Here is a 17,500-nt window from a genome sequence, read left to right as displayed (position 1 = left end):
GAGTGGGTTTAGGTGTGGGTGTGTGGGAGAGTGTGTTTTTGTGGTGTAGGTACGTGTGGGTGTGTGTGGGTGGAGGTGGGGTGTGAGAGGGATATGTTAGGAGTGGGGGTTTGTCTGCGGTTGTGGGGGTTAGAGAAGGGGAGTTGTGACTGGATGGGGTTGGGGGTTAGGGTGGATGGAAGGATGGTTGTGGGGGTATGCATTGAGTGTGTTTAGAGAACTGTTGTGAGCTTTGTGGGTAAGGTGTGTGTAGAGAGGTGTAAATGTAGTATATATTCATTTTGTCCGCTTCCTTTCTCTTCTTTTCTTTCTTCTTTCTCTTATTCTCTTTTTTACTTCCTCATCTTCCACTTCTCTTTCTTCTTCCTCCCCTTTCTCTTCTTTTCTTTCTTTTTCCTCTTATTCTCTTTTTACTTCCTCCTCTTCCTCTTCTTCTCTTTCTTCTTCCTCCCCTTCCTCTTCTTCGCTTTTTTTTCTCCATCTTCTTTTTCTCCTTCTTCTACCTCTTCTCCTTCTTCTTCCTCTACTCCCTCTTCTTCTCCTTCTCCTTCCACCTCCTCTTCTTCTTCTTCTCCTTCCACTTCCTCTTCTCTTTCTTCTCATTTTCCTTCCTTCTCACTCTCATCTTCTCCTTCTTCTTCTTCTTATTATACCCATCCTCCTCTTTCTCTCTCTCTCTCTCTCTTAAAGGTCTTGGTTATCGAGGAAATCATAGACTTTGCGATAATAAATAAATATTATCCTACCCTGACGTCACTCGAAGGAAGGGATGGCTTCGGCAGGATTAAGAACCAATATCCTATGGATAAGAACCTGACTTTCGAACCTACGATGACGCAAGGTGGGTTGAAGGTTTTTTTTTTTTTTTTTTTTTTTTTTGCCTTTTTTTTTGTTTGTGTTTTTTTTTTTTTTTGAAGGGGGAAGGGTTATGGTGTATTTGTATTTTTTGTTGTTATTGTTTTTGGCTGTTTTTTGTTTTAAATAGTTTATTTTTATTTGTTATTCTTTTGATAATGTTATTGTTGTTGTTGTTTTTTGTTTTTTCTGTTGCTGTTGTTATTTTGGTAGTATGCTATTGCTGTTTGTTGTCCAGGTATAGTATTTTTTCATAGAGTAATTATTAAAATATGCTTCACGACGCTGGTACTGGCGAATCTGGTACCAAAATCAAGCGATCGCCTTGGCCTACGCGCCCGTCTTCGCTCAAGCAATGACCAACAGATTTCCATCACGTATATTCTGGGAAAATAGGAAATTTTAGATCTTAAGGAACACCAGTCAAAGCTCCAACTTGCCAACATACCCACGAAGAAGCCTTGTTGACCTTTGCCAGAGCGATTACGGAATCTTTATCTCTCATATAAGGAAGATTATCGCTTATGAAGCATCATTGTAATATATATTTTGTGTGTTTGTGTGTTTTTTTGTTCTTCTTATTGTTATATTTTTTTTTCAAACTTATTCTCTAGTTTGTCTTCTACTGTTTTTTACAATGGTAAATTATATGTTATATTTTTCATGATTTATTACTATATGTGTTAATAATTTACGAATAGAAAGACATAAGACAACTATGCACATATCAATAATGTAATACAACATTATACAATATTTCATACAATGATAAAAAAAATAAAACAAAAAAATATTATCATGGCTGGTTCTTTCCAGGCACGGTGGATTACTACAGGGTCGAATTCACCCTTAATTCGTCAGTGATTTTGACCTTTAACGTCATCGACCCATTCCAACCTCTGGCGAACGAATTTCATTATCATTTCGACACTGTAAATAAATTGCATTATTATTGTTTGTTGTTGTTGTTGTAAATATATTTTTTTCTTGTTGTATTTACGATAATTGTGTGTCTGTTTATATGTTTATAATTGTGTTTTTGTTGTTGTTGTCGTTGCAGATAATGCATTTTTCTATACTGTTGCTAAATGTAACATGTAATTGTAAACCATATTGATTTATTGCAAGAAAAATTGTAAATTTGTGATTAACCCAAATAAAAGTAAACAATTTTTTTCATTCACTAATCTATAAAGATATAGATATAATTATCTAATCATACATTTAATGATCCATAAAACCGATTATTCTTGTATTCAATTTATTCGTCTTATCCCTTCATTTATTAATTCATTCACTTATTCAACCATGTATACATATACTTATCAATCTATCTACTCACTTATTCATCCGTTTATCCATCTTACTCATCCACACCCACCCCATTCCTTCATTCATCTCACTCATCCACATAACCACGCCTTCCTATTTATTCATTTATTCATTCCTTTATTCCCTTTCCTTTCAGGAGACTTTCCTGAACCTGACGGTGTTCGCGGTCAACATGTTCCAAAGTGTTCCCGTTGACCTCTTCGTAGAGATCGTGGGTCAAGTTCGCGTTGGGATTATTGACGACTTCGCTATCGTCACGGGAAAGGTCGGCAAAGACGAGTTTGTGTGTGTGTGTATGTATGTATATATATATATATATATATATACATATATATATATTATATATATATATATATATATATATATATATATATATATATATATTATATATATATAATATATATATATATATATATATATATATATATATAATATATAATATATATATATATATTATGTATGTATATATATATATATATATATATATATATATATATATATATATATATATATAATATATATATATATATATATATATATATATATATATATATATATATATATTATGTATATATATATATATATATATATATATATATATATATATATATATATATATATATATATTATATATATATATATATATCTTTATATAGTTTTCTTTTTCTTTTTTTTTCTTTCTTGTTCTTTCTTCTTCTTCTTCTTCTTCTTCTTTTCCTTTCTCTTTTTTTTTTCTTTTTCTTTTTCCATTTTTTCCTTTGTTTCTTTCTTCTTCTTTTCTTTTTTTTTCTTTTTTTATTTTTTATTTTTTCAATTTTTTCTTTTTTCTTCTTTCTTCTTCTTCTTTTTTTCTTTTTTCCATTTTTTTCCTTTTTGGTTTCTCGTTTTTCGCATTATTTTTCTTTTTTATGGACTTTCTCGTTGCATTTTTTTCTCTTCCCTTCTTTTTTTGGGTTATCCTTCGGATAACCTTCGAATTTATTCATTTATTTATATTTCTCCGTATTTTCTCTCCTTCTTAATTTTCCTTCTATTTCTTTATCATTATAATTGCCATAATTATTGCTCTTATTCTTATTATTATTATTATCATTATCGTTATTATCATCATTCTCATTCTCATAATCAGTATCATAATTATTACTGTTATCACCATAATCATTAATACTATCATCATAATTGTGACAATCATTATCATTAACATTAACATCATCATTATTAAGATCATCATCATTATCATCATCATCAATATGATGCTCATCCTCAATACCACCACCACCACCATTATCACCATCATCAATTATAATCATCATCATCAACTATAATCATCAATATCAATTATAACCATCACCATCATTAATTATCATCATTAGTCATCATCATCATCATCATTATTAATCATCAACAGCAATTATCATCATCATCATTATTAATCATCATCATTATTAATCATCATCATCAATTATCATCATCATCATCATCATAAATCATCATCACCATCATCATTAATCATCATCACCAATTATAATCATCATCATTAATCATCATCATCACCATCACCATTCGCAGGACGAAACGAAAACGTTCGAGGTGTCCTTCGAGAGCCTTGGAGGGGGGACTTGCCTAGTCATCGACTTCGGAGACTCGAGTCCTTTGGTGTCCTACGGGGAGGAAATCACTTGCAAGACCAACTTCTCCCACGCGCTCTTCTACCCCGAGCCGGCCCTGGATATTGCTAATAATTATACTCATGATTATACGTGAGTGTTTGTTGTTGGTATTGTTGTTGTGGTGTTTGAATATTTTTTTTCAGTTTTGTTTCTTGTTCTCTTTTTTTTTTCTTATTATTCCTTCTTTCTCTTTGGTCTTGTTTGTATTATTATTCTTCGTCTTTTTTCTCTTGAACGTCTTTTTCTTCTTCTTTTTTCATCTTCTTCTTCTTCATAATCCTCATGTGCTTCTTCTTCTTCTTTTTCTTTTTCTCCTTCTCCTCCTCCTCGTTCTCCTCCTCCTCTTTCTCCTCTTCCTCCTTCTCCTACTTCACATTTCTTCATATCCTCCTCCTCCTTCTTCTTTCTTCTCCAATTTCTTCTTCTTCTTCTTCTTCTTCCCCTTTTCCATCCCTCTATTCCTCTTTCTCTCACCTCCTCCCACCCTTCCCTCCCACCCTCCATCCCTCCCCCGAACTTAACCTCCATCTATCCCGCCCTTTTTAATTTCACCCATCTATCTATCTATCTATCTATCTATCTATCTATCTCTCTTCTCTCTCTCTCTTCCCTTCTCTCTCTCTCTCCTCTCTCCCCTAACCTCTCGCCCTCTCTCTCTCTCTCTGCTCCTCTCTCTCTCTCCTCTCTCCCCTCTCTCTCTTCCCTCTCTCTTCTCTCTCTCTTCTCTCTCCCCTCTCTCTCTCCTCTCTCTCTCTCTCTCTCTCTTCTCTCTCTCTCTCTCTCTCTCTCTCTCTCTCTCTCTCTCTCTCTCTCTCTCTCTCTCTCTCTCTCTCTCTCTCTCTCTCTCTTTACTCTCTCTCCTCTCTCTCTCTTCTCTCTCTTCTCTCTCCCTCTCTCTCTCTCTCTCTCTCTCTCTCCTCTCTCTCTCCCTTTCTCTCTCTATCTCTTATGTCTCCCTCCCTCTCTCTCTCTCTCTCTCTCTCTCTCTCTCTCTCTCTCTCTCTCTCTCTCTCTCTCACTCTCTCTCTTTAACACCTGTCTCTCTCTAACACCTCTCCCCTCCCTCCCCCCCCCTCTCTACAACAGCGCCGAGGGCGTCTACAACATCAGCATCTTCGCCTTCAACCCCGTCAGCGTCACCACCGACATGCTCATGTTTGTCGTGTCTTCGATCAAGTGTCGTCCGCCCATGGTCGAGATCTTCGGGGGCACCCTTGACTACCTGGCGGCGCCCAAACTCTATCGCGGCGAGATCAACAGCTTAGCGGCGCTGGGTCAGGTCAATTGCGAGGTCACGAGTAAGACCAAGTAAGGGCGCGAGTGTGCGAGTTTTTTTTTTTTTTTTTTTTTTTTTTTTTTTTTTTTTTTTTGGGGGGGGGGGTAGTAATGATGATGAAGATGATTGTAGTGATGTTTTGAAGGGTGATGATGATGGTGATGATAGTGATAATTGTAGTGATGAATATGATAATAATAATAATAATAATAATAACGAAAACAGTAATATGATCTTGTAATAACAATAACAGCGATAATGGTGATAGTAATGATAATGATTATAAATATCATAATAGTCATAATAATAATAATAATGGTGACAGTAGTAGTAGTGATGTTAATAATGATAATGATTCTGTGACAAAAATATGGTTATGATGATAATGATAATAGCAATTACAATAATGATTGAAATAATATTAATTATAATAATAAAGATAATTGTAATGGCAATAAGGATGATAATAATAACAATGATAATATTGCTAAAAAATATAACAATGATAATGATAATATTAACAATACTAATATACTGATAATAATGATAACATTAATATAATAGTGATAAAATGATAATGGAAATTAATATAAGGATGATAATGATAACAATGATATAATAACAATAGTAGTAATGGTAATGATAATAATGATAATAATGATAAAATGATGATAATAATAGTAAAAATAACTTTAAAAAACATCAACAACAATGATGATTATAATAATGATAAAGGTAATAATGATCATAATAATGATATCAATAATAATAATGATGATAATAATAATGATGATAAGAAGAAGAATGATAATGATAATGATAATAACATCAACAACGATAACGATAACAAATCAACAAAAATTACAAAAACAAAAAAAATAACAAAAACATGTAACATCCCATACCAACCAAACATGAATAACGAAAAAATAAACCTTGACAGGAAACGCTGGCAAATCTATCGTGTGGATGCCATGACAGGAGCCACTATGCTGCCTGTCATCATCATGGACATCATACCCTCATGGAACAAACCCGAGATCTCAATACCCAAGACTTTCCTGGAGTATGGGTATTATCTGCTCACTTACTCTCTGACCATGTGGGGTAAGTTTGTTTTTTTTGGGGGTGGGGGGTTGGGAGGTAGGGGGAGAGGGGAGGGTTGGGGAGGAGGGGAGGAGGGATGGGGCAGGGTTGGGGAGGGGAGATGGGAGAGGGGGAGGAGAGAGAGAGAGAGAGACAAAAAGAGAGAGAGAGGAGATAGAGAGAGGGGAGAGAGAGAGAGAAAGATTGAGACAGAGAGACAGAGAGAGGAGAGAGAGAGAGATAGAGAGAGAGAGAGAGAGAGAGAGAGAGAGAGAGAGAGAGATGATAATGCTAACAATAACATCAATGAAAAGGAGATGATGATAGAATCATAATAATGGCAATAATGGAAATAGCAATACCAGTGATAGGAAGATGGTGATAAGGATAACGATGATAATAATACTAATAAGAAATATAAATTCCTATATGAATGAACATAAAAATAAACGCAGAGAGCCACAGGATAACAAACAAACCAAAAAAAGAAATTCTAACGCACCTTTTTTCTCTCCACTCCCCTTCCCCTCCCGCCCAACCCCACCCCACCCCACTCCTCCTACCTCCCCACCCTCCAACCCCCACCCCCTACCACCAAAAAATCCTGCCTCCCCCCTCCCCCTCAACCCATTCCATCCCCCCCCAACAGATCCCCCTGTGCTAGACCCCGCGTGGCCCTTCCAGAAACAAGCCGACAGCTACATCGAAATAGTTAAGACCCCCCTCGTGGCGATGGTGTTCGAAGGGGCGCTCACTCGCGTGATTCGAGGCCTCATTCAGACCGTGGATCTCGAACCCGCAAAGTATTCGATCGATCCGGACTTTCCTGATGAAAAGGTACGTACGGGGATATTTTTTTCGATTTTTTTTTTGGGGGGCGGCCTTTGTATGGTGTCTTCTTTTTCTTTTTTCCGTTTTTTTTTCTTTTTTTTCGATGTTTTCTCTTTGCATGGATGTTTTTTTTTCTTTCTTAGAAGGGCGATTTTGTGTACCTATTGTTGTTTTTATTGATTCTGTCTGTTTTTTTCTGTACATATGTTTCAAGATTCTGATGTATATTTTATATATATGTATATATGTGTATGTGTGTGTTTATATATACACATATATACATATATACATATATATATATGTATATTTATATATATATGTATATATACATATATATATATACATATTTATATGTATGTATGTATGTATGTATATTATGTATATATCGCAATATCTACCTTCATAATTATATTTTTTTTTTTCTGATTATCAAATTTGTAATATATACCTATCTCCTTTCCTCCCTCTCTTTCCCCCCTACCATTACTGTCTTTCTCTCTCCTCCTACTCACTTTTCCTCCTTCCCTCCGTACCCGAAAATTTCCTCTACCCACTCCCCCTCCCTCCCTCCCTCCCTCCCTCCCTCCCTCCTTCTTTCCCCTCTCCCTCCCTTCCTTTCCCTTCCTCTGTCCCTCCCTTCTCCTTCTTCCTTCCCTCCTTCCTTTCCCCTTCCTCATTCCTTTCCCATCCCTCCTATCTCCCCTCTCCCCACTTTCCCTCCCCCCTCCCTCCCTTCCTTTCCCCCCTCTCCTCTCTCCCCCTTCCCCCCTCTCCCCTCTCCCACCACGCCCACCAACCTCCCCAGAACTTCACCATAGTGTGGAGATGCCGCGTGGTGGGTGAGGCATGGCCGGTGGACGACAGCGTAGCGAATCCCATCTGGACGAAAGGAACGGGCGGGGGATGCTTCGGAAACGGGCCAGGTGAGACAGGAGAGTGATTAGCTGAAAGGGTTAGATTAGATTATGAGGATTGCGATCATGATCCGAAGGAAGGGTCGGTTGGATGGAAAGATGATGTGATTATTATTTTATTTTTTTTTTTTTTTGTGAAATTATTGAATATGTTTTGTTTATTTGATTATTTGTTTTTCTATCTCTTTCATTGATTTTTTGTTTAAGAAAAAAGTATTTTTTTAAATCGACTATGATATATGTATATATATATATATATATATATATATATATATATATATATATATATATATATATATATATAATATATATATATATATATATATATATTATATACTATATTATATATATATATATATATATATATATATATATATATATATATATATATATATATATATATATATATATATATATGTATGTATGTATATGTAATCAGCCAATTACAGTCTCTCTTCATCGATTCACACCACCATCCCACTCCCCCCCACTAATCAAAACCAACCCCCTTTAACCCATTCCCAACCCAACGACCAAAACTGACCCTTCCTCCCCTCGAACGACACTCAAAGGCTTACTCGACCACACCGAGCCCTCCCTGAGTCTCCTCGGCTCGGACTTCATGGGCCACGGACAAATCTACGAGTTCGAGGCCATCGTGAAGAAGGATACTCGAAGCACCGTCGCTCTCGGCCAAGTTGCAGTGGTAGACGGGGTGCCGCCCATCATGCAAGTCCGGTGAGTGAAGAGAACGACTTGAGTATCAGGGAGAGGGTGTCTTGGATGTTGTTGTTTTTATGAGTAGACTTGCTTAAAGAGGGGGTAGGAGAGGGAGGGAGAGAGGGAGAGGGAAAGGGAGAGGGAAAGGGTGAGAGATAGTTAGAGAGAGGGTGAGGGAAAGGATGAGGGAGAGGGGGTGAGGGGGTGAGAGAGTGATAGAGTTAGAGAGTGAGAGGATGAGAGAGTGAGAGGATGAGAGGGTGAGAGAGAGAGAGAGAGAGAGAGGGAGAGAAAGAGAGAGAAAGTCACAAAAAAAGTTCTTGTTCGTAAGGGGTAACGAGTAAATGCTCAGGTTCGCCAAAAGAGTCACATAAAATCATAGTCGTTTTCATAAAGCTCACAAGAAAGTCACTGCAGAGATTCTGCATGTCCTTCCGGGAATCAAGCCTTAAAAGCTTAATCTTATTCAAGAACGACAAAAACCGATAACTCCGATAGTTTTAATTTTATCACTCTCTTGATAAATCTTTATGTTTGGCTTCGGTATTAATGATAATCCTATTAATAATTTCTCCTTTGTCTGTTTGTAATAGCAATGATCATACGAATAGCGACGATGCTACTAATAATACCTTGATCATTCCCCTTCCGAGTATAACACTGATGATAAAGCCAATCAACTCAAAGAGAAACCTGACCTCCTCCACTTACCCCCCCCCCCCCACGCCCTCTCTTTCCAGGTGTGTCGACCCGGCCCTCTGCATTCCAGACGGAGATGGTGTCTACGTCAACCCCTCCTTCAGGATAGGCATGGTGTCAGAATGCATCGATTATTGTGACAGCGAGATGTCCTATCTCTGGAAGGCGTCGGATGGCACTGACAGTCCCTATCCTGCTAATCCTGCTCACTTTCCTCTGGGTGAGAGGGGCTTTGTTTGTTGGTAGTGTGGTTTGTTGTGTTGTGTATTTGGGGTTATCTTTTGAGGGGATTTCTTTTGTGTTTTGTGGTTCTTTGTTGTTTGTTTGTTATGTTATCTAGGTGGGATTGTTTTATTGTTGTGTGTGTGTGTGTGTGTGTGTGTGTAAGTTTGGCGGGTTAGTTCCGGTTTTTGTAAGTGTAAATCATTTTTATTTGAATTAGTTGTGTAGCTTTTCGTTTATTCATTTTGGAGATGTTTGATGTAATATGGTTAGGTGATGATAAAAAGCCTCATTAAAGATTAATTTTCGTCTTCTTTTATGCCACTCAATCGTTATATAAAAACCTTAGACCTAGATGATTACGTGTGAAACCTCCGAGCTTTTATGAATGTGATTTCCCTTCGTTGTTTCCAAAATCCAACTGAAATCTTCATCGAACAAAATTCACCTGTCTAACCGTTGGTCATTATCGCTTTATTATTCCTTCCGCCTCTTTTGACCCTGAAATATAACCTCCCTCGACCTCGCAGGAGACGCTTCCAACGAGCTGGCCTTCAGCACGCAGTTCTTCGACGATAATCCTAACCTCGAGGACCTAAGGATTTCTTTGGACGCCACGGATTCACAGCCATCCACAGGTACGTGCCTTTGACATTAATATTCTAAATCATCTAAGTCATTTAAGTACTCCCATGGTAAAGGTCTAAGTGATTTCCAAAGGTTTAAGATTTGAGATAATTTGTATGATTTTAACCGTCACCAACCTTTTTATAAAGTAAGAGAATGTAATGCATAATTTTCGTCAGGATTTTAATCTGTCTACCTCCATCCCTATCCTCTCCTATTCTCCCTGCCACCTTCCACCTCCTTCCCTCCCATCCCAACCCTCCAACTCCTTCCCTCTCTTCCCAACCACCCACCTCCTTCCCCCTCCCAACCACCCACCTCCTCTCCCTTCCATCCCAACCCTCCCAACCACCCACCTCCTCCCCTCTCTTACTCTCCCTCTCCCTCTCTTAATCTCCCTCTCTCCCGAAGGCGGAGGAACCTACTTCATGAAAGTCAACAAGCGGCCTGTCGGGGGAACCTGCGCCATGACCAAGCCGCCCCTGGAACGAGCGCTCATCGACACCTATACGTTATCGTGCGAAGGCTGGGTCGACCCCGAGAACAAGGGCATCAGTCGATATAACGTGTGGCGTGAGTAACTCGTGTGTGTTTGTTTGTAGGTAGTTTTGAGGGATGTGTTGATAGATTGATTGGGAGGTAGATAGATATGTAGAGAGTGAGAGAGAGTGGGAGAGAGAGGGGGGAGAAAGAGAGAGAGAGAGGGGGAGGGAGGGAGAGAGAGAGAGAGAGAGAGAGAGAGAGAGAGAGAGAGAGAGAGAGAGAGAGAGAGAGAGAGAGAGAGAGAGAAGAGAGAGAGAGAGAGAGAGAGAGAGAGAGAGAGAGAGAGAGAGAAAGAAAGAGAGAGAGAGAGAGAGAGAGAGAGAGAGAGAGAGAGAGCAAGAGCGCGAGAACAAGAAAAACGAGAACGAGAGCTAAAAAAAACACACACACACACAAGAAACACCAACCAGAACATACGAAAAGAAAAAGAAGAAAAAGAGACACCACAAGCTAGAAACAAAACAAAGACGCAACAACAACAAGACATCACCCACCCACGACTAAACCCAAACACCATTCCCATTCTCATTCCCATTCTCATTCCAGTGGTGGACGACACGGGGAAGCGAATCCCACTGACGGAGGCCACATGGAGTCCCACGGTGCCCCAGGAGATCCCCCTGATAATGCCCCCGGGGACTTTCACCGTGGAGGTCGAGGTCTTTGATAAGTGGGGCGCCTTCACTCTCATCCAGCCGGAAATCGATATGACGGTAAGAGTCTTTCATGTTGATGGGAATCGACATGAGGGTGAGGGATTCTATGTTGCTGGGAATCGACGTGACGGTAAGGGTTTCTATGTTGCTGGGAACTGACATGAGGGTGAGGGTTTCTATGTTGCTGGGAATCGACGTGACGGTAAGGGTTTCTATGTTGCTGGGAACTGACATGAGGGTGAGGGATTCTATGTTGCTGGGAATCGACATGAGGGTGAGGGATTCTATGTTGCTGGGAATCGACATGAGGGTGAGGGTTTCTATGTTGCTGGGAATCGACTTGATGGTAAGGGTTTGTATGTTGTTGGGAATCGACATGATAGCAAGGGTGTCTATGTTGCTGGGAGTCGACATGATAGCAAGGGTGTCTATGTTGCTGGGAATCGACGTGATGATTTTTATGTTGCCGAAAATTGATGTAAGGGTTTCTATGTTGCTGGGAATCGACATGATAGAAAAGGTTTCTATGTTGCTGGGAATCGAAATGAGGGTAAAAGTTCGGTTTCTATGATGGTATTATTGTGGAATATTATTACCATATCTTGTCGTTGTGAAGTAATATGTATCATGATGTTTAACTCGATTTTTGTTGTATTGTTGTTATTATTATTTTTTTTTGTAATGTAATGTCATTTTAGGTAATGAGAATGTGTATAGTTTTTTTTATACACGTACTCTTAACTTAACCTAATACGACCTAATTTAAGCTATCCATCCATTTTATCTGACCTGTTATAACTTCTCCGTAACTAGCTCCATTCTTATGGATTAACCTATTTTAACCCGGTAGTCTCTGATGAAATGCGTAACTTATGTCAGCATATTTTTTTTCCAGGGAGAACTAGACAAGTTGATATGTGAAATTTAAGGTACAAGTTTAACCTACCTTTGAACCTACCTTGACCTGTAATTTAACCTTGTTTAACCTAGTCAGTTTTGAACTTCACCTGACTTGTAATTTCAGCTCGGTTTGACTTAAGGTTTAATATCTATTTTATCTTTAGATTGTCTTATCTAAACTTGAACTTAGTGTTCCGTTGATCTAATATAAACCGGAAGAATACATCACCGAATTAAGCATATGAATGTTTTGAACGTGTAAATTTGACCTGTTTGCATCCCACACATCATATACAACTTCCCTTGAACTTGACCTAGCATCACCTAATCCTCAGGTCAACATGCCGACCAAAGAGGAGATGGAAGCTGTCGATGTTGACAAGCTTATCGCTGACCTTTCCGGCGGTGGTAACACTGATATGCTGATCATGGCCTTGGCAGCGCAGACTCAGGTCATAAAGCAGGTGGGAAGGACTGGATTCGCGCACACGCACGCGCACGCAAACTGGTTGTGTGTGTGTGTGTGTGTGTGTGTGTGTGTGTGTGTGTGTGTGAAATTATTATGATTAATCTCTTTCTCTTTTTTACTTGTGGTATATAGTAATATATATTTATATAATATATATATATATATATATATATATATATATATATATATAATATATATATATATATATATATATATATATATATTATATATATAATATATATATATATATATATATATAATATATATATACATATATATATATATATATATATATATATATATATATATATATATATATATATATATATATAATATGTGTGTTTATAGATGATAAGATAGATTTTTCTTTACATTTTCTGTCATTGAGATAACTTACTTTTTTCGTTTTCGGTCGTCATTTTTATATTTACCAATGTGACGTTTTCGTTCACTAGTTCTTTTTTACTTGTGGTTTCTCACATTTTCTTAATTCTTTTTCTTAATTTTCTCTCCCTCCCTCCCCCTCTCCTTCTCCCCTTCTCCCCCTCACTCTCCCTCACCCTCCCCCCTTCCTCCGTCCCTCCCCTCTCCCTCTCCCGTCCTCCCTCCTCTTCTCAACTCTCTGCCCCTCACTTCCTCCCTCCTCCCTCCCTCTCTCCCCTCCTCCCTCCCCTCCCTCCCCCTCCTCCTCCCCTCCCTCCCTCCCCCTCACCCTCCCCACCCCCTCCCCTCCCCTTCTCCCCCTTCATTTCCTCCCTCCCTCCCTCCCCTCTCCCCTACCCATCTCCTTCTCTCCCCCCCCCCCTCACCCCCCCAACCCCCCCCCCCCCTCACCTCCCCTCACCCAACCCACCCTCACTCTCCCGCTCCTCCCTACCCTCTCCTCACCCCCTCTCCCTCCTGGCCCCCCCTCACCGACCCCTCTCCCCCCTTTCCGGAGTGTCCTCTCACCCCCCTCTCACCCCCCTCCCCTCACCCAACCCCCCTCCCTCCCCCTTACCACCCAACCACCCCTCTCACCCTCTGGGCCCGCCACATGACCTTCCCGGTGAGACCCTGGCTCCCTCCCACGACGACGAGGAGAAGGAGGAGCTGACCCCTCCTGGGGGAAGGAGAAGAGAACGTCACGAATTGACGCCCTCAAGGGGCAACGGGGCCCGCAAGAACCTCAATAATGGCCTCGGGTTCGGGGTTGGGCCGTCCGGGGTTAGGTCCCTCATCGACCTCCAAGGGGGGTGGGGGGGGGGGGATGGGGAAGGAGGATTGGGGGGGGGAGGGAGGGGGGAGAGGGGGGGGGCGGGGGGGGGTTGGGGAGGTGGGGGATAGGGGAGGGGGGGGGGGGGGGGGTTAGGGGGGTGGGGGGGGTGGGGGGAGGGGGTTAGGGGGTGGGTGGGGAGGGGGAGGGTGCGGGGGAGAGGGGGGGGGGGAGGGAGAGAGAGGGAGAGAGAGGAAGAAAAAGGGAGAAGAGGAGGGAAAGAGAGAGAGAGAGAGAGAGAGAGAGAGAGAGAGAGAGAGAGAGAGAGAGAGAGAGAGAGAGAGAGAGAGAGAGAGAGAGAGAGAGAGAGGAAGAGAGAGAGAGAGAGAGACGAAACAAAATAGACAAACAGAAATTATATATAATTCCGCATCGTGAAACTCTAAATAATGACTGTGAGTGCTGCACTGATGGATCCTTACAGTCTGGAAGCAGATCAGGATGTGCTTATGTTGTATATAAAAACAATATTTTGCAGCACCAAGATTAGAGGAGGGTTCATGACTGGGCCAACACTACGCAAATTTCTGTTAACTCAAGTAATTTTCTGCGACTTGCAGAGTGCTCTCCAAGCTCTAAACAATCTTGATAAAGGTGCTGAAAATATCGTAAATGATATAAGAATAAATGTACATCGCGCCATTAAGCGGGGCGATGTTATACATTTTGTGAGGATACCATTGCATGTTGGAATCGCTAAATATGATCACGCTGATCGGCTAGCGAGGGCAGCATGTGATAACCAAGTGTTGATATAGACTTTGGCATACCTCTTGCTAGGATCCCACACATAATAAGAGCCTCCAATAGGGAGAGCTTGAACTAACAAACTCTCAAAGACCTGAAAGCTATAGCATAAAATATTTTGACCAGGTGACGCAAGAGTAACTCATTTATGGCTCATATAGGACAAGAATATGACAATATGATATTGCGACTGCAGGAATCTGACTTGGATACAGAATATATCGGCAGGGCAGTGCAGAATATAGTGTAGACGAAACAACATTACTTTGCAACGAAGAATATAAAGGAACTCTTGACCATTATATCTCAGAGTGTCATGTGATACAGTCTTTCAGGCCCCATAGCATGAGGTATGCAGAGTTATATAATCATTTCATATCATCAACTGTACTAGAAGATGTACTTGTGCTATATCCGAAAATCGGTATGTGATATCCTATCATAACCATTTATAAAATGCATTTCTACAGTCGATATTCAAGAGACTATAATTGCGTTATTACCTCAATTAGTAATATGTTATCAACAATATCATGACCCTACACCAATGTATCAAAGCTTGCTCACGCCTGTGCAGTCAGCCAGGGTGGTAAATAAAGAACTAAAACCTACCCCCCCCCCCCTACAGGACATGATGGAGGGGCTGGAGGATATCGAAGTGGCGGTACCCGAACTGCTCATTCCTCTGGCCAACTACATGTCCAACATCGTCGGTGGACTCTCGCTGGTGAGGCGGTCGATAGATAAATAAATAGATAGGTGGATAAATAAATAATACATAATCAAACAAATGATAGAATAAAAACAGATAGAAAATAATTAATAATCTATTCTCATTTGCGAATAAATTCCTCTCCATTTCAGAGCGTCGGCGAGGCAGGGTCCGAGTGTGAAAACGCTCCTCCGAATGATGTCAAAAAGTCAGATAATTTGCCGTTCAACACTGAAGTCACAGGCAGTAAGTAAGAGAGGGAGAGAGAGAGAGAGAGAGAGAGAGAGAGAGAGAGAGAGAGAGAGAGAGAGAGAGAGAGAGGGAGAGAGAAAGAGAGAGACGGAGAGAGAAAGAGAGATAGAAGGAGAGAGAGAGAAAGAGAAAGAGAAAGAGAGAGAGAGAAAGAGAGAGAGAAAGAGTTAGAAAGAGAAAAAAAATAGATATAAGAATTTTCGTGAACGATTTGGCCTGACCTGACCTGACCTCGTCTCCCACAGTCGACATGGTCATCCCGGAAGACCCGTTGACGATCCGGAAGTGCAACGTGCGTGATGTAACCAACGACAGGGCTCCGCAGATGGTGAGTGATGTTAATGATGATGATGATGATGATGATGATGATGATGATAATAATGATAATGATGATAATAATGATAATGATAACAACAAAAACACCAATAATGATGATGATGATAATAACAATGATAATGATAATAATAATGACAACAATAATAATAACACCAACAATAAAAATAACACTAATAAAAAAAAAAAAACAAAGACGATTACGACAATAACAACACCCCCCTCTTTCTCTCTCCCCTCCTCCTCCCTCCCCCCCACCTCCCCCTCCAGATCCAGAGCATCTTAGAAAGCATGGACACGGTCACGGAGAAGATTCTGAAGAAATGCGTCTTAGGGGAAACGATCGAGTTGGAAACGGAAATGAACGTTTTCTTGAAGATGGGAATGTAAGCGAGTTGGTTTTGGGGTTTTGAATTTGTTTGTTTGGGTTGTTTGAGAGAGAGAGGGAGGGGTGGGGTGGGGTAGGGTAGGGTAAGGGGTTAACGAGGGTGGGAGGGTGGGTTTAGGGAGGGTGGGTTTAGTCTTAGTTTGTTAGTTTTGGGTTAGTAAAGTCAATGAGTAAGTCTTAGTCTTAGATAGCAAGTCAGTAAGTAAGTCTTAGGTAGTAAGTAAGTAAATCTTCGTCTTAGATAGTAAGTTAGTAAGTAAATCTTCGTCTTAGATAGTAAATTAGTTAGTCTTCGTCTTAGATAGTAAATTAGTAAGTAAATCTTCGTCTTAGATAGTAAATTAGTTAGTCTTCGTCTTAGATAGTAAATTAGTAAGTAAATCTTCGTCTTAGATAGTAAATTAGTAAGTAAATCTTCGTCTTAGATAGTAAATTAGAAAGTAAATCTTCGTCTTAGATAGTAAATTAGTTAGTCTTCGTCTTAGATAGTAAATTAGTAAGTAAATCTTCGTCTTAGATAGTAAATTAGTAAGTAAATCTTCGTCTTAGATAGTAAGTTAGTAAGTAAATCTTCGTCTTAGATAGTAAATTAGAAAGTAAATCTTCGTCTTAGATAGTAAGTTAGTAAGTAAATCTTCGTCTTAGATAGTAAGTTAGTAAGTAAATCTTCGTCTTAGATAGTAAATTAGTAAGTAAATCTTCGTCTTAGATAGTAAATTAGTAAGTAAATCTTCGTCTTAGATAGTAAATTAGTAAGTAAATCTTCGTCTTAGATAGTAAATTAGAAAGTAAATCTTCGTCTTAGATAGTAAATTAGTAAGTAAATCTTCGTCTTAGATAGTAAATTAGAAAGTAAATCTTCGTCTTAGATAGTAAATTAGTAAGTAAATCTTCGTCTTAGATAGTAAATTGGTAAGTAAATCTTCGTCTTAGATAGTAAATTAGTAAGTAAATCTTCGTCTTAGATAGTAAATTAGAAAGTAAATCTTCGTCTTAGATAGTAAATTAGTAAG

General features: G+C 39.5%; 1 protein-coding gene across 1 annotated transcript in view; it reads left to right on the top strand.

The window, feature by feature from the left end:
• LOC122249297 (polycystin-1) overlaps positions 1–17,500 on the top strand; it is a 64,536-nt gene that overhangs the window by 19,867 nt on the left and 27,169 nt on the right. The window contains exons 15-36 of the mRNA XM_086544873.1: positions 691–841; positions 1,672–1,787; positions 2,324–2,452; positions 3,757–3,947; positions 4,944–5,165; positions 6,077–6,240; positions 6,869–7,056; positions 7,856–7,973; positions 8,537–8,702; positions 9,425–9,603; positions 10,136–10,243; positions 10,644–10,805; positions 11,322–11,488; positions 12,667–12,795; positions 13,854–14,006; positions 14,616–14,649; positions 14,964–15,034; positions 15,147–15,152; positions 15,431–15,529; positions 15,667–15,760; positions 16,012–16,094; positions 16,370–16,485. Coding sequence (XP_086400999.1) covers positions 691–841; positions 1,672–1,787; positions 2,324–2,452; positions 3,757–3,947; positions 4,944–5,165; positions 6,077–6,240; positions 6,869–7,056; positions 7,856–7,973; positions 8,537–8,702; positions 9,425–9,603; positions 10,136–10,243; positions 10,644–10,805; positions 11,322–11,488; positions 12,667–12,795; positions 13,854–14,006; positions 14,616–14,649; positions 14,964–15,034; positions 15,147–15,152; positions 15,431–15,529; positions 15,667–15,760; positions 16,012–16,094; positions 16,370–16,485 — 2,846 coding nt within the window. The remainder of the gene's footprint in view (positions 1–690; positions 842–1,671; positions 1,788–2,323; positions 2,453–3,756; positions 3,948–4,943; positions 5,166–6,076; positions 6,241–6,868; positions 7,057–7,855; positions 7,974–8,536; positions 8,703–9,424; positions 9,604–10,135; positions 10,244–10,643; positions 10,806–11,321; positions 11,489–12,666; positions 12,796–13,853; positions 14,007–14,615; positions 14,650–14,963; positions 15,035–15,146; positions 15,153–15,430; positions 15,530–15,666; positions 15,761–16,011; positions 16,095–16,369; positions 16,486–17,500) is intronic.

Source organism: Penaeus japonicus, unplaced genomic scaffold (assembly GCF_977035675.1).
Source record: "Penaeus japonicus unplaced genomic scaffold, GWHDUDI00000001_assembly GWHDUDI00000002, whole genome shotgun sequence".
Lineage (NCBI taxonomy): Eukaryota > Metazoa > Arthropoda > Malacostraca > Decapoda > Penaeidae > Penaeus > Penaeus japonicus.
Note: the sequence above shows the minus strand (reverse complement) of the source record. Positions and strands in the feature narration are given on the sequence as shown.